The sequence below is a fragment of the Bacillus rossius genome, chromosome 1 (assembly GCF_032445375.1).
Source record: "Bacillus rossius redtenbacheri isolate Brsri chromosome 1, Brsri_v3, whole genome shotgun sequence".
NCBI lineage: Eukaryota > Metazoa > Arthropoda > Insecta > Phasmatodea > Bacillidae > Bacillus > Bacillus rossius.
The window spans coordinates 13,132,655-13,156,010 of NC_086330.1; the positions used below are offsets into that span (position 1 = coordinate 13,132,655).

Genomic DNA, 23,356 nt, shown 5'->3' on the forward strand with positions numbered 1-23,356 from the left:
TTTCAGGCCCCTCGTTCAGGGGAATTACGTAAATCGAGGCTCGTCCTCGTGGTGGCGTGGGCCACGTAAAGCTGGGTACGGGCGCGACGGAACCCTTTGTGGTATCTCGTCCGCGACAGTAGCACATCCCAGGAAATGATGCGTTCTGAATTTCACTTTAGCGTTAGGCTCAATGCCGCCCCGCGTGGGCTATGTACAAGTTCTCCGTAGAGAGTTAAAGAGGCGTGAAGCGCAGGCACCTCGGCGGGCTGCCTAAAAACACTATCATTTACTGTTCCAAGGATAACTCGGCGTTGACGATTTCACGAGCATCTTTTATTGACGTTTTAGAGCCTGCCGCAGCCTGGCGGAACCGTCGCGGAGCAAGCGCCCTTCCCGCGGCGACCCGGACTTCCGTAAGACCGCACTGTCCGTTAAGACGTCCTGACACGGATTGGGAATTTTCCAACGTAATACTGACCCTGTTTAAGGTTATTCCGCGAAGAAGCGCAATGCGTGCGAGGCCCGTTACGTAACGTTTCGTAAAGACGACGTAAGTTCAGAGACCCGTAATTGCACGTCCGCGTTCTGGAACTCTCGACTGGTAACGCCCCTCGAAAGACTCGTAAATTCAGTAAGATGACGAATGACTCGCGGAGGCAGCTCGGCTGCCACGACAATCCATGAACTAAAACGTACGACTGGCCACGAGCTCAAGGTACGCGCCTCGCGAGCAGCGCGGAGCGGCGTACACGACTGTCTTGGTTCGAGCACTGAACACGACTGACTCTCCCCACCCGCCAGCGGGCCGGAGCCCGCGGGCTGCGGGGGAGGGGAGGAGAAATCAGCCGGCGTGGGAGAGGTCCCACCCCGCGGCGCGCCAGGCTGCAATTACATACTAGCACACTTGAGAACACAGAATATTTACACAGCTAAACGAAACATTAATCACAAGCAAATTTACAGAATTAATAAATTATGATTACATTATTTACATCCTCGTTGAGGCCCGTGACCATTTGGGAAAAATATACAAACACAAAATTATCAATTGCAAAAAAAGGCTCACTGGCACGCTAGGGCGCACGCGGGTGTGTCCCTGGCCGTCGCACTTCACCGATATTGCACTGGGGAAAACACACTACCTCAGGCCCACGTCGGTGGCCAGGTACGGCCTCTGCACCTGGGAGGGTACGACGACTGTCCTCAGGCTCATTAAGAGTTTTAGTTTGTGTTTGTTAATTGAATTACATATGCAATGGATTCTCTGTGCTCATTGCCACACCCGGCCGGGTACTTTGTACACCTAGCCGGCCGTGACTGACGTCACGCCGTTCGAGGCACTGCACTATGCTACATGCGCGGGCGTGTTCGGCGCACTGACACTGGTTCAGGTGTTGAGAACACATAACGGCCTGTGCTCTCAGAGGGAGCACCGACGGCGGCGTCAATACATGCACCATTTATACATTACTTGCATGTTGACACTATTATTCATTAGACTCATGCGGGCTTGATGGGAGGGTGCCTACCTGGAGGAGGTGGGGACTTGCAGTAACTGCCACAAGTGGTCTGACAACATTTATAAAAATTAAGCATGAAGAAAACTGGAAATTCCTGGTAGTTTTTTTCTTGCATGTAAATTATATATTACTAATGTCCATTTTATCAATCATAAATACCTTGGCAAATAAAAGTTCTGTGACAAAACCCACAAATTATTATTAGTAAATTTAAAAAGTTGAGAAATATGTTTGACTAGTAATATTTTTGTTTTGCTAAATGATAATTTACAGCTTTCATGTAGTTCGTAAAATTCGTATTTTTAGTACAGGATTTTCAAAATTGGCAAGTAAGCTCGTCTAATGTTTTTCTTACATAGTCAACTCGTTTTTCGATTTAGAATAAAATTGGAATGTTATTTTATTGAATTTAAATAGATTTTGCAATAAATATTTATTTATATAGATGAAAAGTTTTCTCTTCAAAAATATTATATATTTTTCATATATTATTAATCGTTTTCAATAACTAATGTTTGTCTTCTTCATACTTTATTTTGTATATTGTATTAAATAACTCTATTGATAAATATTGTAATTTTCATCTAATTAAAAAATATTTCTGTTATATTTAAATTTAATAATACTATTCTTTGCTTTTTATTTTAAATTGGCGGCTATACCGCGGTAAAAATGAAATGACCAATAAAATCAGTACATTTTATTTTTAAATTACAATACACAATTTTATATCTAAAACAGCTTGTTATTGTTATGTGACAGATGCAGTTAACTTTAACGATGTATTTTGATAAAATATTGTGAAATACTTAAGCCAAGAATTTTCTTAAAGACCATGAAATTTCCTCAAAAGCTTTGGGAGATTATCAATAGTTGTGAGACAAATGCAATTCAATGGAGTGACAAAGGATCAACTATTCTTATCGATTATAGTAATTTCCAAGATCAGTATCTTAGATCTGGTAGTTCTATCTTCAAGACAAGAAATATTAATAGTTTTGTGAGACAGCTAAATATGTATGGTTTTCGCAAAGTAACATCAGCTTATCGAGATCCTGTATGGAACTTGCATAATCCCAATATTCATGAATTTTATCACAAAAATTTTTGTGCCACCAGAAAACATTTGTTGGTTGATGTTGTAAGGAAAGCTAAGCATTCCAAAAAACTTAGCAAACATTTCATGATTGACCATCATTCATCTTCACATGCAGAAAATAAATTTTCTGCTGTATCAAGTGACCTTTTGTTCCAAAACAAGCCTGGTGAATCAATCGCTGCAAAATACTATTTAAGTGTAAAACAGAACAAACCTGAAGAGATGTGCTTTGTTCACACATCTGAAACATCAAATGCAAGATTAGCAGTAGCACGGGTAAATTACCTAGTGTAATATTAACAGTAAGGTTATCATATGTTGTTGCCATAGGTCTATCACATTTATTTACCTACTCTCTAATTGATTCTGTTTTTTTTTCCATTTATTATATCCTTCTCAGTTAATGTTTTCAAAAATGTTATGATCCTCATAGCTAAGGCAAGCCTTGTTACGCAAGGCTAATACCAATAGTAACCTTTCAAGCTTTTGCATAAGTCAAGGCCTATAGTAATGGTTACTTCATAAGCTCAAGTACGAGTTGTATAAAATTATTAACACAGTGAAAGGAACAAATCAAAGTGGTTCAAAACCCTTTTTATTTATTTTGTAAGGCACTTTAACCAAACTACTATGTTATTGGTTATTTTTGATCATTATTGTCCTATAGGATATAGCAAAACAATAGCCAGTACCTAACTAAATGATTTGCAGCTCAGAAACCAATTCATTTTCTAGCCTCATCATTGTTGGTTCTGTTGGGTAGTACAGAAATATTTCTGCATCCATACTTCATTATTATTAAAAATAGCATTTAAGTGTATCTTTTATGGAATGTTGTGCAACTGAAGATTGCACATGTGAATTTGACAGAATTAAAAAAAAGTTCTTACAGCTACCTATTAAAACTGTGACACCTTTGTTAAAAATAATTTTGTATCTAGAGAATCATACAATTAAAATGCTTAAAAATTATTAGGTGTTTGGGTCCTTTACAACAAAGTCTTAATGAACCACTAAAAGGGTTTACAAAACTAACTACTTTTACTTCGGTATGATTAACAGCTAAATGAAACTATTCAAATTTTATTATAAAAGTTTATACAACCAATCAGAAATGTATAAAATAATTTAACAAGTTATTGTCAAATTTGAAATAACATATCTCTCCAATCATTTATAGGCAATATGTATGTCTAGTAATTATATTTAAAAAATAATGAGAACTAGCTAATGTTATTTTACCACACCTGCTTTCCCCAGTTGTTATGCCACTGACCATAATTACATTAACTAGTAGAGACAACCACAGTGACATTATACTGAAGCAATTGTGAAAACATTGAATATATTTTCTTAATGAAACTTTAACCAAAGAGGAGAGTAAAAATCTTAAAACCACACTCAATTAGGAGAACTTGCTGACAATGGTATCTCTGAATCAGGAGTCATCGGAGGAAATATTCTAGTTGTAATAATTTCTTAATGTTAGCAAAACACTTTTCAAGGAATCAAAATTTCATGTTTTATTTACAGACTGCATTACGAAAAGCATTAGAGGATGCATCAGCAAAGAGTTTACCTTACATATCTTCCTATATTAAAGAAGAATTCTGTGAAGACAATGGTAACTATTGTTGCATTTAATAACATCATTTAAATGATTCAGATGATATCAATAGCTTACAATGTATTTACTTTGATGTAGTACAAACAAATAGATGTGTGTAGGTGTGTACATGTAGACCACACATCTATTACCAATATAATGAGAGGATAAACAGCACACACAATCATAATACTGTCTACTATCATGTAAAGAGAATAAAAGGAAAAATGTTGAACTCATTCACTCCACATTGCTTGCTGGTAGTTAATTTGTGCTTGCAATCAGATGAACAATGCTGCAACCAGTGAAGACCATGTTGAAATGAAAACAGGCCACAAATAATTTCTGACGTAATCAAAAAACATTGTTACGAGCTTCACTAATTCAGAGCAAACAATATTTCCAACAATTCAGACTAAACAAGCTTCTACAAAAATAGTTAGTAGTTTAAGATGTACATGATGATTTTGGAAGCACTTTTAGGACAAAGTAGAAATACTCTGAATTGTTTTAAAGTTGGGTGAAACAGTTCAAGTTTAGTTTGTTCTGAACTATTAGAAGTTTATTATTAGATAAATATGCAGTATTTATTTACATATTTTATTTATTTATTTGTAGAGATGTGCGAATCCTTGATTTTCAGTTCGGTTTGAATCCAATTCGAATCCCTGGCAATATTTGAGATATGAATCCGATTCCGAATATGAAGCACAGAATAATTAAAAATAACTTATTAATTTAAAAATAATTTGCGTTCTCTTTGTCTAACTGTAACTACTGGCAATTATTTATTACACTGAGATTGAAACATTTATAATTATGTAAACTTAATTAATAAACACTTTAAAATATGAAAACCAAAACATATTCGATTCTCCAACTCAATCGTAATAAATTGCACGCCACAGGGAAATCTCAGTTTTATAAACGTTTCAGCAAACGAAACCATTTTTTCTCCAATATATAGCCAAGATGTTTTTTTCTTGTAGGTATGTAATTGTTTTTAGTTTATAGTTTGCTATACGAGGAAATTCGTACTTATAGTTTAAGCTCTCGAAATCTCGAAATTCTTTTAATGTCACTGTGTTAATTATTTAATTTATATATCTTTCTTGGATACATCATATTATAAATACTTACGTAATAGTAGCCTAATTTTATTTGTCACTGCTAGTATTTTCGAGCCGTATTAAATTAATTTATAACTTTTGTGAATATTCGTAATACTGTTCGAATCCATGTACGTACAACGATTCCGGGTTCGGGTATTTGTGGATTCGAACCTTACCCGAAAATATTGGGTACTCGCACATCCCTATTTATTTGAATGCCAGCCATACAGAATGAAATGTCTAAACCAGTAATGTAACGAAGAAAAAATTTAACTGTGTTGTGTCTCAGGGAGGAACTACCTAAAAAATTAAGATGAAGTACACGTCAACTATTCACATCATAGGCTCATGGTACACATCCCCAAGCACAGTTTCATTCAGATTCATTGCGTCGTGGAGGCGTGATTGGGTTATGGAGTACAGTGAGTGCTCTTTCATCTGGTATTCATTTGCTGAGCACATCCTGCAATCCAGCAACGATGAAGCTACTGGTGTTTGGATTCAGACATTTGAAATCCCATCAAAAACTGAAGTTTGATTGAACAAATTTTTCCTAGCTAACAATAACTGTAGGGGTCACTAGAGTGGTTAAAATTAAAGTTCTTTTTTATTTTATTGTAAATTTCCATCTCAGAACATGTTCAAATAATTTTTCCATTTGAAGCTTATGAAAATGTATTTTACGCAATCATTTCACTAAAACCTAATTTTCATTCGGTGCATACTTTTAGTTTTTTGGAACAATTCTTTGAATATTACCATCTGTGTAACCTTTTTGTTGAATATGCTAGCGGTTAGTACAATAAATTTACTCATTTTCTTGTAACAGGCTACTGAAAATGCACTTTGTGCTGGCTACTCTAGAAACATTTTGCACAACTCATGTTCATGCCCTTATATACTCACTCCTAAAGAAATTATTAATTTGGAACAAGTGCTGTATTTAAATAACTTAATGTTTCAGTAACAAACCATCTAACTTTTCTGTGTGGAAATCTTAACAATTTAACTGAGTGAGTTTACATGCTTTATTAGCCTTAGTATTGCAAGCACATTTTCTTTGTAAGTTTAATATTCCTGATAATCCAGCAAAATTGTGTTCCCAAACATGTTGGAGTAGAGTCCTTTCACTATATCTGTTTTATATAGTAATACTTTTGAATTACAGCAAAGAGAAGTATTTAGCTGCCACACCACAGATAGCCAAACTTCCTGTTTAGTCTGTGGAAATGCTCCCTACCTTTATGGATAATTAACCATACAGTAGAGATTCATCCCCAATAGGGCCGAGGTCTGTGGTCTGAACCCTCCTTCCAGGATTCAAAATGGGTATAAAAGCAGGCAAAGACGGTTAAAAAAAATTAAAGCTACTTTGCTACATAAGGTTACAGAGAGATTATTTTAGAAGATAGTTACTTGCTCCCAATTTCAGCCCAACGTCCTCAAACTTGACATGTGTGTTTCTTGTATTAAATAGCGTGTTGTAATGCCAATAGGCATAAGGACGGGGTAGGACGCCATAGCATGGCAGGGATTGAGAACAGGTATTTGTAACACAACAACAGAATTCACCTTTAATACATACTGCTTTAATTAGGCCAAAAAAAATAACAAACAACAAATTGATTAACAAAGACCAATATGGTCCACATTATTAGAGTGGTTGTACACAAAAGTTCAAGTGAACGAGCCATCATCAAGGCCACAAAAAATAGAAGTTATGCCGGCACAACGTGGTGCGAAACATGCGCTGTCCCATTACGGGCCATCAAAAGGGGGCGTCACAAGGTAGACGCATTGAAACTGCTAAATTACAATATTGTCAATATGCAGAGAGAACCCACTACATTATGCGCATTACATGCGTTGCAAAAGTAAGTTACATTTTCTTAAAACATTTTAATTATAGTACGTTTTACGTACGTCGACGTCTCAGGGGAGAACAGTTACCAACTGAAGTTAAATTAAATTAAGTTAAATCAAATTAAATCCAAACAAGATTTTTTTAGGTGGCGATCGAAAGGGAATTTAGACAAAATAATCAAACATTAACAAACGTTTACATTATGGCAAGGGCCACCGCCTCACTCCAACTTACATTTTCTTTTCCCCCGAGGTCGCGCACGTCGCACAAATTTAAGCCTAACTTACTGACTACATGCCAGATTACAAACTACTCGAGCTCTCGAAAGAGACTAAGACGAACAAGACCGAATTTAGGCTTTACAGCCATATATAAGGCATAGGTTTGGTGCAGCGCGCATGCGCCGACCGGAGGAGGGGAGGCGGGGAGCAAGCAAGCACACACTAGGAGGGGGAAGGAAGGAGGGGACGACGTGCCATCGCCAGCGCTGACGCGCGGATTTTGAACGAAGCAGCGATCCTGACGCTTCAGTGTATATGTCTTGTTTTAATGAAACCATCAAACAGTTTACTTAAAAAAAAAAGGATTAAAAGCAATAAAATAAATATTCTAAATATAAAATATTCAGTTTTCTTTTCTCAAGCAAAATCATTATTTAAATTTACATGTGTAAATAATGGAGTTCAAACAGTCTACTATTCCCTGAGATTTTAGTGTGGCTATCAATTTTCTTTTGAAATTCAATTATTAAGAACATTTGGTAATCATCAAAAAATATACATCATGGCTATACTTGCTACAAAGTCCTAGCTACAGCCGTGACTTGACAGTTTCTTTTCCACCTGATACTGAAACAAACATGATTACTTGTCATGCACACAGAAATGTTGCGTCAGCCCACCTGCCAGGAATGTGCACGGTGTGTTTATATTGAGGTAATGATGATGTATCACAATAGGCCCTCAATTCTGATAGCATGAATAATGTACAAACTATTTTTTAAATGGTCAAAAACTACCTTTTAAACGCATTTTAAAATCCGTGTTTAAGTTCACGTATGTTCATTTATATTTAACAAAAAAAAATATAGTGGTTATAAATTTTGCCTTCATTCCTTTTGAATTTCACATGGGTGGTTTACATCTATATCCCCAGTACCTTCTGCAGTGTTCGTTATCTGCAAACAACTATTCTACACCAGAGAAGCACAAGTAAGCACTTCAGTGACAATTTATTTTACAATTCCATACGTATCCTAATCTGACAAATTAGTTTATACATTTGAATGCTCCAAACCACTTTTTTTTTATTCCAAAGCCTTCAACTACACACCTAACAGTACTGTGTATGTGTGATTTCAGCTCCTTAATGAAATAAAACCACTGCTAAGACTGTATCCCGGATCCTGTCCCGCTGTCTCTCCTCACAAACCCTCCTTCCAGAGTTCCTTCCGGGCGAGGCGTCCCCGGAGCTGACAGAGCCGGGCCTGGACAGCGACGCGACCGTCAACTGGGGAGAGAAGAGTGCCTTTCCTCTGCTGCTGAACAATGCTGAAGACCCGACTTTCCAGATACCCACCGCAGGTCATGGTACACGTACACTCTTCTTCTTACTCTGTAAACTTGTCCTCCTTAAATCTTAATATGTATAAATCCAGTGTCCTGATGTTTGTTTCCAGTGAACTCTTCACCAAGTTAACCGATTTCCATGAAAATTGGCATTTATATGCAATTTTTTCCAACTTGAGAGAGAGGATGGTTTTTATTTCGATTAATGGTCATAATAGTTTATAATTAATAATAAATAACCGATCGCCATGGGTAAAAAAAAATCATAGATCATAAACATACAAACCGTAATTGTGTGACAACACACTGTCATATAGCGCTATCCATTTTGCTTTAATTCGCAGACAATAAAGCTCCATGTGTTTAGCCCGGGCAACGCCGGGTACTGCAGCTAGTACCTCTTTATATTTCTATCTTTTTTTCTTTGGGCAAGTTGTGACACGAAGCTGATGGTTTGAATTTCTGCTATTCATAGTTTTGCAGCTCACGTTTCTTTTTATGCACAGCCTTGGCTCATGAGAGATCAAAATGTTGTGCAATAAGCTATTATTGCAAAAATAACTATTATGTTTTAAGATTATTCAGCTTCTTATCATGGAAATAAAGTTCTGTGATATAATGTACCCAGTATGTCAGACCAAGTAATATTTTATTCACACACAGAAATTTCATTCAAACCCTTGGCGACATTAACGCATAATTGAGTACACAAATAAATTTCCTCATTTACTTAAAATTATATGGAAAGCCAATAACATAAAGAACCAAAAATCAAATTTTTTAAGTGCGCTACAACGTGATATTTTTTTAAAATTAATGATTGAAAAAGGCTTGTAAAAAATAGTAAGTTGTTTCATCAAAACGTAGACACGTAAAATATAAATAATTAGGGAAACTGGTTACAGAAATAATTTAATGTAAAACATTAAACAACTGCAGAGCTTTGTAGTAATTTGCCATAGTTTCTGCAACAAAATATTAGCAGTGCAATGGATGTTGAATGTTAAAATTTGGTTACTCCATCACTTACCCAATCATAAAAACCATTTAAAACCAGTGGCGTAGCCAGGATTTGTGTATGGGGGGTGTTAAGAAGCATCCCCCCCCCCCCAAAGCAGGGGGTCCGGGGGTCCTCCCCCGGAAAATTTGGATTTTAAGGTGTAAAATAGTGCTATTTTAGCAGTTTTTGGTACTTGAATTTAAATATTGTAATGGTAAAAATTTTATTAATTTTAATATGAAATTTGTTTGAGTGATGAATAAGAAATTAATTAAAGATTTGGTGCTAGAGGGAGGGGGGGAGGGGGGGGGGGGGTTGAAAGTGAAAAACAAACCCCTGGCTGCGCCCCTGTTTAAAACAAACATGATTGGCTGAGATCTACTGTGATGCTCAACAATCAGTAAAGCAGTAGTAGTAGGGTCACACTTCATGAAATTTAACTAAGGTGACCCTGGTTTGAATTTTCAAAAAAAAAATATTCATAGATTGATAATCAGCACAGTAAAGAAATTCCTGGCAATTTTAAATGGGTTTATTAAAAATTTAAAATAAATTAAATTAAATTTTTCCAAGCTTTTTTTAAAGCCTTTTGATTTTTTATATTATCTATCACCACACTATTACATTAAATCAAAGTAAAATTTATTTTTAAGATTCTCGCAAGCCAATTGCAAATCACAAGTGTTAAAGCTCAATAAATAGTTTTAACTAAACACAGTGAAACATATATAACATTCCCCTTTATGAAAATTTCATGTTTAATTACGATTTTATCTGCACAAATGAAGTAGTACATCAGTACAACTTAATTTTTTTTCTTAACTTTTTAAAATAATTTCTTAGTACTACTGTGAAAGGTCTTTCATATGAAACATTAGACACACACCCATGTTGGATTAGTGATTTTTCCTGATTATCAATAAAGTTCTAACAGGAATGCCAAAGTAAAATTAAAATGCAGTACAATTGTATTTTAAACCAGTAATAATAACCTGCTCTATAGAAAAAATAATACAGACTAGCGTTAGGTATAAAAAGTTTATATCATAGCTTCTTCGCAAAATCATTACATAAATGTGCCCATGAATTGAAATTTAACCTGCTACAAATAGAAAAAACTGTTTTTAAATGAAAAAAAAAAAAACAGTAATGATAAAATCTTGAGCAAACTAAAAATGCAGGCAGCGCAAATATGCAACCTGGTGACCATGGTCAAAAGATTGAATCCACCCGAAAAAATCTGAACGCGGGCATCTCGTTTGTTGCTAGTTTAAATAATGTGAGGAACCATAGAATACCAGATAAAGACCTTTCACAATACTTATGTTTGTACATCGACAGTGGACTTGACAATTCTTGATGTCTGTTGCTCCTGAACAATCAGCCACGACGTTCGACAAACTGCAAGGAACAGCAGCGTGGACTGCCGAAGACTTGCCCCTGCCCGCCGACTTCTCGTTCAACGACATCGGCCAACACGCGGAGCTGCTGCTGCAGAGCACGTAAGTGTACGTAAGTGCAGTTAGCGCAAGGCGCACGGCACGTAGCTAGCGCAACGTACTGCCCACGACCCCTGTAGCCTGGAATGCCTCTTCAAACACTTTTCATTAAAAACGCTCTCATTGTGACGAGTCACGTACTTGGAAATGTTTTAATTCAGATGCATGAACTTTCTGTGCGCCTGGAACTAGTGAGACAGAATTAGAACTACTTGTGTAATCCAATGGGAACACACAACCTTAGCAGATACTTGTATAGTGGCTGCTTACTTGGCTCCACACATTAACAGAAGAAAAATTATAGTTTAAATTTTTCCAAAAGGAAGGTTTGCATTAAATAAGCTATGAACAGTAACATTGATGTAACATTGATATATTTTTCTTCAAAACAACTAAACCATTACTTTGGTTATTTTGCTTCACCAACATTTTTAGGAAATGACTTGATTTTAAAAACATTGAAACCATTAAAAATAATAATACAGATGTAGTCATTAAAAAAATTAAATACTAAATGCCAATGACTCCACAAGGTAAACTATTTGGTAACAGCCAGAAATTATTAACATAGCCATTCCACTAATTATATACTATGCCGTAGCAAAGCCAAATTTTGTAAATTAAATGAATCATGCAAACATAAAGAACACTTATCTTAATCCGTAAGAGTCCCGGCCATCTCTCCTTCCGCAACAAGCCCCTGTTTACATTTGCTTCCAATGGCAACACCCCTCTTCTGGCACTCCCACCAACATGGCGTGCAGTCAACCTTCGCGTCGCCGCCACCCGGCGCTACTGAAACCTTCAGGAGTCGACACTCCACGGTGCATCGTGTTTCTGCGGCCAACCGTCAGCAGTTACACGCAGTGTTGTGATGCAGCCGATACCAGAACTTTGTGATGACGACAAATACAAGGTAGGAGAAATCAGTCCGGGCAGACCTCAAATGAGACAACCGTCGTACTTTCATCTCTATGTCGTGGCTCCCAGATCAACAACTAACAGCCGGTAAGAGCGGAACTCGATCATCGGTCACAGAGAGGCGGGTGAGTCGCAATCAACTGCTGAATCATTGTCTTGATAGGGATTATCTGCGAGCGTTCACAGGGGCAGCTGTCTCGTCTCGAGCAATAGTTGCTCGCAGTTGCTCTTCTTTCAGTCGCCTGCCACAGCCGACAACCACTGTTCCAGTCGGAGCTTTCACACGGGCAACTGTCTCTCGTCAACTTTCCTAATTTTCTACTGCAAAACATTTGTACTACGTTAGATACAAACAACACATATTAGTATCTTCTACTTCAATACCAGTTTCAAAATTTGGCACAGTTCATTCAACGTTACAAAGTAGTTTAAAAAATGGAGTTAAAAAGAAAATATGAAAGAAAAGGCTCGCTCCTTCCTTCAGTCTGACAGCGTTGATAGAATGCGTCCCTAACTCCCTTTTTCGTGAGTACTTTTTGATGTGTAACACCTGAGCTCTCGGTACACATCATTTGGTAGGAGTAATTTCGCGAATGTAGCAGAAGTCACATGGAACGGGAATATGTAACCACAGTGCTGCCATCTGTGGCAGATGGCATGTACAAAAGTTCACAGAGACAAAGAGAAACTTCATAGTTTTAACTTTTCAGTGAGTTTTAACAAGATGGGCAGTATTTAAAAAAAAAATCCTTGCCGAAAATAATGTTGAAAGCTGGGAATAAACATTTTTTCAGGTACTTTTCACTTTTATCGGAGCCATTTCAATAAATAGTTTAAATTTCCCTCTGCAAATCGATTTCATTCAATAGTTGAAGTTGCTGCTGCGGCCAACAAACTCTAGCGGCGGACGCAGAAATGTAGTTGAAAACACAATTTTTGTATGTTTATGATGCTCAGCAATATTTAAAAGAATTCTACATTAAATTTTGTGTCAGAGTGTCATCATAAGTATATTTACTACATGAGAACACATGAATTTGCTCCTTACTGAGGTTAGATTTTACACATCACTGGGGAGTACTCTAAGACTCGTTTACATTTTCTTCTTACGGACACATTCACCCACTATCAATGTTCAACCCCACAGCACAAGTGAACAGTTGAACACTGGATAAAGTCGACTGGAAACTCCTCTGCAATCGGGCAACCATCGTTGAAAAGTTTCCAGCGCTGCAACTGCAGTTGCCATGTCTCTGCAACTTGTGAGCGATCGATCGATCGTCGGCAACTCAGTTGCCAATGTGAAAGGGCTTTGAGACCTGATAAGTTGCAACTGTCGTTTTAATGAGGATTCAATTATCTGTCGCATTTGATTAGTAATTTCTGTTCACAGCAGGTTCCGTCACATGTACCGTAAAGGGAAATTAGAGCCTCAATTGAATTCAAACTGATGCTTAGTAGGCATGGCTATTTTATTGAGCTCAAAGTTGTACATTTAGGTGGAAAAAAACCATATTTTTGAGTAATATTTTTTGTCTTGATACATGTACAAGGATAGCTGAAAAGAGAAAATCCATAACTTTATCTCAACATGTATACATATGCAGATTTTGTAGCACAATATTTAAGCAGATCAGCAAGTTACTTAAACAGTATCATGTGCTCTTGTTAACTGAATAATGTACAACAGGATGAATTTTCCTACTGATACTGTCAACAATGACCAGCAGTTTGGGCAACAGGACGGCAGCACAATCGCTCACAACTTCATGGATCTGATCGACTTGCCAACTTTCACACTAGCAAACAAGGTAAATAACTTCTTACGCTCCCATCTTTGAAATTAGAATAAACTTTATAAAGAAGTTCTTGCTAAGTCATTTCTTGCAGTTAGAGATGACAGGGGCATGTGAAACCAAGAACGCACTCACCCTAATTCGTGGTCTGTCAGCTCAAAAACAAGACAGGATATTTTTCAGTCTAATTTTGTGAAATCATTGCCAGAAATGACTATCTGAAGTTTAATCCAAAATGTTATAATAAGCTAGAATACATTTGGCCTTAGAATGTATTATGTCCTATAACTATAAGACACTACATACAAGCAACAAATTAATTATCTTATGTTTATTGTCAACAATTTTCTTTTGTAGAACAATCACAAGAATAATTATAACTATACTCACAAATAGATGAAGTGATGTATTGCTGAACGGCATTAAGCTGAAAAAGGATTTTCCATCAATGTGATGTTTAACTAAAGTAATTTAAAAAGATGTTTAATACATATAACAACAAGCTCAATTAATAATTACGTAATTGCACTTGTAAGGCAATAATTTAATACCATACAGTAAAACTCACTTAAGATGTTCCTACATAACATATTTTCCCGTTCATAACGTTTAAATAATTATTTCCCTGATCACTTCCATGTACCCCTATGTTAATTTTTTCCATATTCAAAACATTTGCATTTTATAGATGCTTCCAACATATAACGTTCTTCATTTAAGGAAAAAAAATAATGTAATAAAGTTTATCTTTACACTCTTAAACTACATTTATGGTTTAACTATTAACAATTGTTTCAAAACAATAACAAACATGACCGTCAAAACCTTTGCCACACGTTATCCGAGAATTTGTAGCATGTGCTTTCTCAGTAATTTCACAATATATTTTGTTTATAATCCCTCTAACATGGCATTGACTTTGGTTATCTGTGACCCAATATGTTCATGGCGCTTCATTGCTGTGTAAAAAACAACTGTGGTCAGTAGCCATTACATTCATGTTTTTTTTAGTCCCATCACGGCACACATGTTATGCACAGGTAATCCATAAATAAAATATTTATAAATTTTGTAATACTTTTGAAGCAAAATCAAACAATGCTGGGAAAAAAAATAACTGCAGAGGTTAACACCGGTACCAGTGTACTGTGTTGCAGTTACCTCTATCCACTGGATCTTGGGACAGCAGCCTACGTAATTGAACTCGTAATTGAATTCGTAATTGAAGGCAAATTCTGTCCCAGTTTTTATTCTTTTACATCAAAATGTGCAGCGATGCCGATAGACCTGAAACATAAGGTCCTTCCTACAGATGTCTATTACCAAAAAAAAAAAAAAAATAATAAAAAAAATCAAATTTGAGAGGCAACCACCATACAGGTTGCACCAGTCTCTGAGGGCCTCCGATGTGTGGTTTTCATTGTAACTTAAGATGTAATTCATAAATTTTAATAATTACATAAGTCTAATAATAAACATTTAAAAGTTAAATGCAAGGCTTATTTTAAACCACAAATATTCGTGGTGGTGGAATCCCCACAAACGGACCAATTGTAAAAGAGAAAGCTGAGCAAATAGCACACAGTATGCATAAGTATGTCATTTGAGTGATTTTTTTATGTGCAAATGATCTGTATCATTTTCCTTTCAAGACGTTTTCCCTGTTAATAAGGCTTTAACATACAGTCCCTTGAAAAATGTTTTAACATGGTTTTACTGTATTTGTTGTTGCAGTCTCAAGACTACCTGCAGACTTACACAGCCAGCTAGATCTACTCTTCATGTTAGGAAGCCTGTTTAATATTCCTCACGACTACAAGTATCTTCGAAGAATGTTACGTATTAGAGCTGAAGAATTAAGTTTTCTTCACAATGTATGCATGTGAACACTTATTGCCTCAAAGGTTAATGTTAACTAAGAATTTATAAATTTTTTTTTGAAAAATTACAAATTTAGTAAAAAATAATAAGTTGGCTAGTAAATGGAAGATTAAACAAAATAATAAAATATTAACACAGATTAGTGATCAACTTTGAAATGTAATGATTGTTACAAATAATTTTTAAGTATTAAAATATTTGCACCAGTAAACAGTGTGTACATTTAATATATATGCTGTATCTTGTAAGTGCAAACCATCAAACATATAAAATAAAGTTGTGTGTATATTTCAATGCATTAATGCCAATTAAACATTATTTTAAGGCCTGTTTAGAATCAGTATAAGGCTAATATATAAACCACAAGTTTTGTGAAATAAAACATTTTCTAGCTTAAAAACAAAGCAATTTATTTTAATGTACATAAAAATTACATTGTTAACAACCACCCTGTTTTCATTTTTATTTCTTTTGCTTTTTCTTCTCTGCTTCCTCTTCTTTCTCCTTCTCTATTTCGGACACATACTCCTCAATCTTATCCCCATCCAGCATCTAGGAGAACACATTCCGGAGAATGCAACAGTGTTGTCAATGATCTGGATTTTCTAACACAACAGCACATCACAATCAGACAAATGCATTGATTCACACAATTAATAACCAGATTAAATTAATTGCAACTGGCAATTATTGAAAACCCTTATTAATGCTGAATACAATGTTCACTACAACTTCACAAACGTTTCCCTGCCAATAGCGCCAGTATGTATTCTACTGGCATAAAAAAAATGGTTCCGCTATCTTTCTGTTTAAATTTTCTATGTTTTATTTCTCGACTAGACTATGTATTTTTTTGTTCTGCAGCAATAAATGAGACGAGATAAATTTTTTCATGTCATGCAAATTCGGAAGCAGAGATTAAAACCAAACAACTACAGTTAAAGCAAATGGTGGCAAGATCCACGGACGGCACAGACAGTCAGCTACGCAGGGGCCGGAGGGGCGAGGATCACCTGCATGGGCTCCCCGCGACGCATCACCGCAATCTCCAGGTTCTTGCGTCCCGACTGCACCACCTCCAGCAGGGCCCTGATCGCCAGCTTCACCGTCCCCTTCTCCGAGCTCACCACCTCCGGCGTGTAGTACTTCTCCAGGAACTCCCGCACCGTCTTGGCGCTGCGCCCCGTCGCGTTCGCCTGCGAGCACGCAACGCTGTTCCTCCCGGCCCACTCGCTCCCTCGCGCGGGGGCTCTGGCTGCACTGTGCTCACCTTCCACTCGTAGTAGATGCCGGAGGGCTCCGTCTGGTACAGGTGGGGCACCCCGTCGTAGTCGAAACCGGTGAGAAGGCAAGATATGCCAAAGGGCCTCCTGCCATTACTTTGGGTGTATTTCTGCTTCAGGCCTAAAAAGATGATGATGATCCAATGAAAAGTGTTTCAAATACATGATTTCAGGCTTATTATAACATGCACAAATTGACATTACCTAAGATGTTATAGTAGAAAATTACAAACTTAACCAGTTTTCTTTGTGCATTACATAAGGTTTCAAAAGCCAACATTAGGAAGATTAAGGGGCAAGAATGGAATTACATTCATGGCTTGAAACACACCTCAAGGCAGGCTTGACCAAGGCCATCATTTTAATTCCACCCAGTGATAAGGACAAAATCTCCGTGAAGGCAGCATGCCATGTGAGAAAAATAACTTAAATAAAAGTCCGGACAATAAAAGAGTTTTACATGGCCAGGCAAAGAAATAATATCAGGGTTCAGTGAAGTTGAAGTCTTTTGACGTGACGTCTAATCGATGAACATCGGCTGCACGCATGAAAAATTGTCCCGTAACGCATATTGTCCCACTACGGATGTGTCCTGTTATGCTCATTGTACGCATGCGTGGCATCTCTCTTCCACTCGATTGGAACAACCATCAATTTGACTTTTCAATCATATTTTCGTCGTTTGAATTATTAATATTATGTAATTTAACGATCATCCACCGATTTTCAGCACAATCGGTACGGTTATTTAAAAGTAATGTTGAATATTCAAATACGTTTTTAACGAACAACGGTGTTTTACAGTTACACATAATAATACAAATTACACCCGGGATCTATTGCACAATGTTTTAGTTTGGTGTATTTGGGATGCGTATTTGTTATAAAATTGTGTTATAAAAACAAAATAATATTATTCCCCTATTGTGAACAAAAATTTTATAAATAAATATATATATATATAAAACATCTGAAACTATTATTTCTAATATGGCCTCCTGGCCAAGCGGTTAGCATCGCTGACTACCAATCCAAAGGTTGACGAATCGAATCCCCACCGTCGCTATACCTTCATTTTTGTACTTGTAAAAATAAATACGGTGCACGCGACACTACAAAAGTAATAAATATATTTGAATTAATTAGTGCAAATAAATGTAAATTTATCAATTAAATTGTAGATTTCATTTCACTCTTTCTTTGTATCCATACAAAATAGTGATAATTCAATAAAAATTAATCAATTCTATTCATAAAAGTATGCAGAAGTAGATTTTATCATACAAAAGATAGAAAAATTAAAAAAAATTACTTCCTCAAAGAATAACATATTTTTAATGCCTAAATGGTTTGGTTGCAAAAACCTATTACGGCTCAGTCTCAGGCCGAATTGGATATATCATTTTCTTCTGGATCAATCATTTCATCAATGTTTTGTTATGACGTCACGTTAAACTATCGTCTGTAAACTGACTTTACAGACAACCAATTTTTTTTTGTTTTTACCGAAGCAGTTTATAATAGTTTTAAATTTCCGTCTGCTAATTGAATGTTTCAATAGTTACCGTAGTGAACGTGCTGTTACCTGGGTGTGATTGTGGCAAACCACATTTACCATTCAGGGAGCGAATTCTAGCAGCGGGTGTGGAAAGTATGTGTCATTCGCATCCAGAAATGTACATGAAAACATATTTTGTGAATATTTATCACTCAGCACTGAAGAGCGTAACACACCGCCATACGGCTTTTCTAATGTCTGGATTCTAAACTACACAGTAAACACAAAAACCCAAAATGCAAAAAGTTCAGCAGCCAAATTCTGGAGCACCGGTTTATATACTACGCAAGGCACAATAACGCAACACAACTATTGTTCAACTTCCAACTTTCTTGCGTTTTGGCTTGTGTTTTCAATGGCAATATCTGAAGTGAAGTGCTCCAAAAACTTTTAAAGATGAAGACGTTATGGGCATAGAAAGCTATTATATTGTTTTTATTACAAACATGACATTTACATTTGTTGAACTTTTACATAGTGAAAGAAATAGAATTGAATATCATTGTAAATTTAATATGTTTTCATAATAAACATGACAATGAAAGAAGCCCAGAAAAGAAATTAGATTTTAACTGTTTTACAATATCAAGTTGTCGGGTTGGTTACGTCTTGCAATTTGCAAGCTTATAATAAATGCAGCGATTTTCTTGCATTCATGGCGTATTGCATTATTGTGTCATTACATTCCTTGGATATTTTAATATATATATTTATAAACCCAGTCTAATACGTTATAAAAATATAGTTAGTGATACAAATTTATTCCTAGAAGTTATTTGCATAAAGTGAGTATTATTAAATAAGTTCCTTAATTGATATAATAATGTTATTTCCAAATTTCTGGTTCATTCCTTTTGATGACTGTTAATTTATCCTTTTAATATTGGTACATACAAAATTAACAAATTAATTATTTAAAAAAAAAAAAAAAGAAATAACTCAATAATAATAACTTCCTGAATCTATAAAATTATGTTCATTTTTAGGTAAATTTCAAAGAAATACTACCTATTGTAGCCAATACCAGTGTGTGACTTTCAGAAAATTTATACGTAGCTTTTTGGTTCATGGTCCCTAAACCCCAAAACCATGGGTAACCCAAATCGCACACCCCCAAAGACTCATGAACTTTTTTTTAACATCATTAGCTTAGAGATCTGTAGTTTATTTACTATATATTGTCTAATTTGAATACACAATAACTTTGTGTGATAAAAACATTAAAACTAGTGCAAGTTGTTGAATATCTTAATCTCTAATGAATTAAAGCCATGTAGATAAATCAACTACTGTAAAAAAGTTTCTGAATACTAATTTTAGATCAATCACTCAAATTCCATACATTTTAAATGTATCTTTTAGTTAAAACCATTAAAAATATATTATTTCACTGCAATGATTTATTATTTAAACATTTTAAAGGAGTCACTAACAAGATTAGTAACAACAATAACCATTAGTAAGTGTACTTCAACTCACCTGCGATGTAGCGCGTTATGTACTCCAAGGTGACAGGATCCTCTACAGTTAGTTTGTGGCTCTGGCATTCAATCTGAGCTCGGTTTATCAGAATTCGAGCATCAGCAGTCAAACCTAAAAGCAACAATTTTTAGCTACACACATATTTAATATGCTTGAGACCATTTTAATTACTCTGAAGACACAGGGCTACATACCTACATGAATATAGGCGAAGTACATGACATATTTTGCAATCACAACAGCAGTAAAATACTATTTGACACACGAGTGTAGCTCAAAAGTGTTTCAGCAACGTAATCACAAATACCTGCGAATGCCATTACTACATGATCATCTAGAAGGCATATTTTGCGAACTGTTCGTTCTTCCTGCAGCTTCGCGACGGACTTCTTCTCGACCCCCAGGACCACGACGTCCGTGCCTCTAACGCCCACCTGCATGCACAAAACAAAACTCTGCAAACACTACCGAGATTGATAAATGAATGCATAGGGCTTAACGTCCCGACATCAAGATCATTAGGTACGGAAGAGGGGTGAAACAGCTGGAAAGAGCAGCCCTTGAACGCGTTGATGGGAAAAACAAAGAGTACTCTGGAAAAAAAAAATGGCTCACAGCAACACCACCAATTTTCCCCACTTGTGAAAAAAATACAGGTTTTTGACCCTTCTTAGAATCAAACCCAGATTGTCTTAGTGGGAAGAGAGTGATCAATAAAGATGTATTTTCTCACACAAACTACCTACGTAGATCAACTGCAACATAGCATAATATTGATATGTAAATATTTTATGTTCAATATTCTATGTATCAAGATAATCTATCCACTCTTGTCAGCTCAGCTTTGAATTTTTTTTTATTACATTCTTTACTATCTCAATTTTTCTACATACATTTTTGATCACTATGTACTCTTATAAAATTGTGCAATATAGTACACAAAGTATTATAAAAGAATCACGTTTGTAAAACTAGCCAATTGCAATGGATATTAAATCCACGACAATATACCCCAATAGTGCTTTTTTTATTCTAAAGAGATAAATGTCTTACTGATAGTGCAGGACTGGAATTCCATAATAGGTCCTATTAAACATGTATCAATTGTTTGAAACCACTTCTAAAAATGAATAGAACTCCAAAATACCAACAAAATGAGCAATATAAGTCAAAATAAGTGCATGTTAATAAAGGCATGTAGAGAGACTTTTTCATGACCAGTCCTTCAGTTTTGTTACATTTTTTGTAACTTTAATGTAGTCCCGTGTTCGGTGACCTGAAGATTGGAAGACGTCCAGTTGCAATTTCTGTGGCACATTGTTTCCTCCTAGGTTTCCCAGTCTCCAGCCTCCAATTCTGTTTGCAGTACCCTCTCTTTTTATTGCTACTTCACTTTTCATGTGTAGAAGGTGTGACACGACAGAGGCCATGACTGTTTCCACCCTAATTGGTTATCCACTCTAATGGTCTTAATTTTACACCTATGCATGTGGCTGGACTGGTAGTAGCATTCACGTTTACCTGGAATCTAGCCAAGAGGCAGCCCAGTTACCGCAAAGGTGAACGTAAACTGGTTAATTAATTGTGAAGTTATAGAAAATATCTGAATGCTCAGTAATTGTTCCATATCACGTATCCAAGTTTATCTCTGATCTTAATGGCATGAACCTGTACGATTGATCCTGTGGTACATGCTGCTTGCTGTTTTAATTTAGTGTCAAAATATCCTTGACATAACAAAAATATTACAATGAAACAATGTTAGGAAGTAAAAACACAATCATTTTCAGATTTTTATTTAATCTGATAATACAATCATAATTCATTTTTACATCACAAATTTTTTTGTATCCAGGATCTTTCGGTGTACTAAATTAAAACAACAAGCATCTTGTACCACAGGATCAATGTATTCACGATTATGACATTAGGATCAAAGGATAGGCTTGGATATGCGAAAAAAAAAACTTATACCGAATGCCCTCTACAGAATCATTAGAAATAAACAAGGAAATGAATGAATCCAATTTTCGGTATTTCCATTCTTTTTTTAGACAGGCACCCCTGCACTAGACAATTACTAAAGTTGCAGTATTCAACACTTATCCAAGGCTACATGTTACGATTATCTGTACAAATCTGCCAAAACCCTTACCTAAGATCATGATCGAACATAAAATTATTCTTAAGTAAACAAAATGTTTAAAATCGGCATTTTATGGGATTGTGGTTCGTTGACTAGTTCCTATGTACAAGAGCTGCATACGGTTGGGTACTATTACTTATGAAAGTCTATGTCAAAAGTTTTGCAATGGCTACCTTAACCTAACTTTCATTTTTCACACATCATAGCGTAGTTCTAATAGTATACAAATAAAAGTAAGAATAGTATAAAAATAAAAGTAAGCTAATCAAATATTACTATCAGCTTCGTAAGGCATTTAATTACTCATGTCGGTGCTGTTGGCATGACACTACATAATAATATTAATAACGACATTATTTAATTTCACACTTACTGCAGTGGAACCTTTCCTAACAGCTTCCTGGGCGTATTCAACTTGAAGTAAATGACCGTCTGGAGAAAATACTGTAATAGCTCTATCATATCTTGAACTCATGTTTAACACTTTCTGATAGAATCGTCAACAATTTTAAAAATTGTTTTTACGCTTTGTAACGTTCATAGACATGTAATATTAACCGTATAGCAACACTATGAAAACTACTACATCGTCATTACTAGAAATTACTAGAAATAGTTATAACTAAAACAACCATAGATATGAAAAACACACAACTTGAGAAATAATTATTTAAATTAAAACCAATTATGTGTAATTGAAGTTTTTTAACACCTGTAAAAATGTTATATCTGAATTTAATTTAAGCTATTGTTTCTAGAGATTTAATGCAGTTTCGAGAAAGGTTTTATTACCGTTAGGTATTGTGGCTGTTTCTTTTGATGATTATAATCAGATCTCTATAACTTTTATGCTACGAAATTTTTTTTACTTCAGTTTTTATTTTAAATTTTATTCTTTATGATTTGAACATTTTATGTAAAATAACCACCTATTTTTTTTAATTCTTTTTTATTTGTCACCATCTGTTCTTTTATTTAGAGATTATATGATTTGCAATTTTGACTGGTGTTAATAATCGTTATGTTACTAAAGACGTGA

At 35.6% G+C, this 23,356-nt stretch overlaps 2 protein-coding genes across 2 annotated transcripts; one reads left to right on the top strand and one right to left on the bottom strand.

Annotated features, from left to right (window-relative positions):
- The first annotated feature begins 2,197 nt into the window (after positions 1 to 2,197).
- On the top strand, positions 2,198 to 16,059 carry LOC134532226 (heat shock factor protein 2-like). The gene is made up of 6 exons (XM_063368649.1): positions 2,198 to 2,877; positions 4,135 to 4,225; positions 8,626 to 8,772; positions 11,136 to 11,253; positions 13,862 to 13,982; positions 15,702 to 16,059. The coding sequence occupies exons 1-6, from the start codon at positions 2,338 to 2,340 to the stop codon at positions 15,735 to 15,737; spliced, it is 1,053 nt and encodes a 350-aa protein (XP_063224719.1). The 5' UTR covers positions 2,198 to 2,337; the 3' UTR covers positions 15,738 to 16,059.
- Positions 16,060 to 16,232: 173 nt separating this feature from the next.
- Positions 16,233 to 22,883, bottom strand: LOC134532235 (proteasome subunit alpha type-7). Its single transcript, XM_063368658.1, has 6 exons — positions 22,691 to 22,883; positions 20,479 to 20,605; positions 20,169 to 20,282; positions 17,119 to 17,252; positions 16,862 to 17,044; positions 16,233 to 16,400 (listed from the first exon to the last, which is right to left on the bottom strand). The coding sequence occupies exons 1-6, from the start codon at positions 22,790 to 22,792 to the stop codon at positions 16,311 to 16,313; spliced, it is 750 nt and encodes a 249-aa protein (XP_063224728.1). The 5' UTR covers positions 22,793 to 22,883; the 3' UTR covers positions 16,233 to 16,310.
- Positions 22,884 to 23,356: the final 473 nt, after the last annotated feature.

Bases quoted from the DNA above. Each gene is read 5' to 3' on its own strand.
- LOC134532226 (XM_063368649.1), top strand. From the start codon at position 2,338: ATGAAATTTCCTCAAAAGCTTTGGGAGATTATCAATAGTTGTGAGACA. The intron at 11,254-13,861 runs GTAAGTGTACGT...AATGTACAACAG, and splicing joins GAGCTGCTGCTGCAGAGCAC to GATGAATTTTCCTACTGATA. The intron at 13,983-15,701 runs GTAAATAACTTC...TTGTTGTTGCAG, and splicing joins CTTTCACACTAGCAAACAAG to TCTCAAGACTACCTGCAGAC.
- LOC134532235 (XM_063368658.1), bottom strand. From the start codon at position 22,792: ATGAGTTCAAGATATGATAGAGCTATTACAGTATTTTCTCCAGACGGT. The intron at 20,283-20,478 runs GTATTTGTGATT...TGTTGCTTTTAG, and splicing joins TGTAGTAATGGCATTCGCAG to GTTTGACTGCTGATGCTCGA. The intron at 16,401-16,861 runs GTGATCCTCGCC...GTGTTCTCCTAG, and splicing joins GTCGCGGGGAGCCCATGCAG to ATGCTGGATGGGGATAAGAT.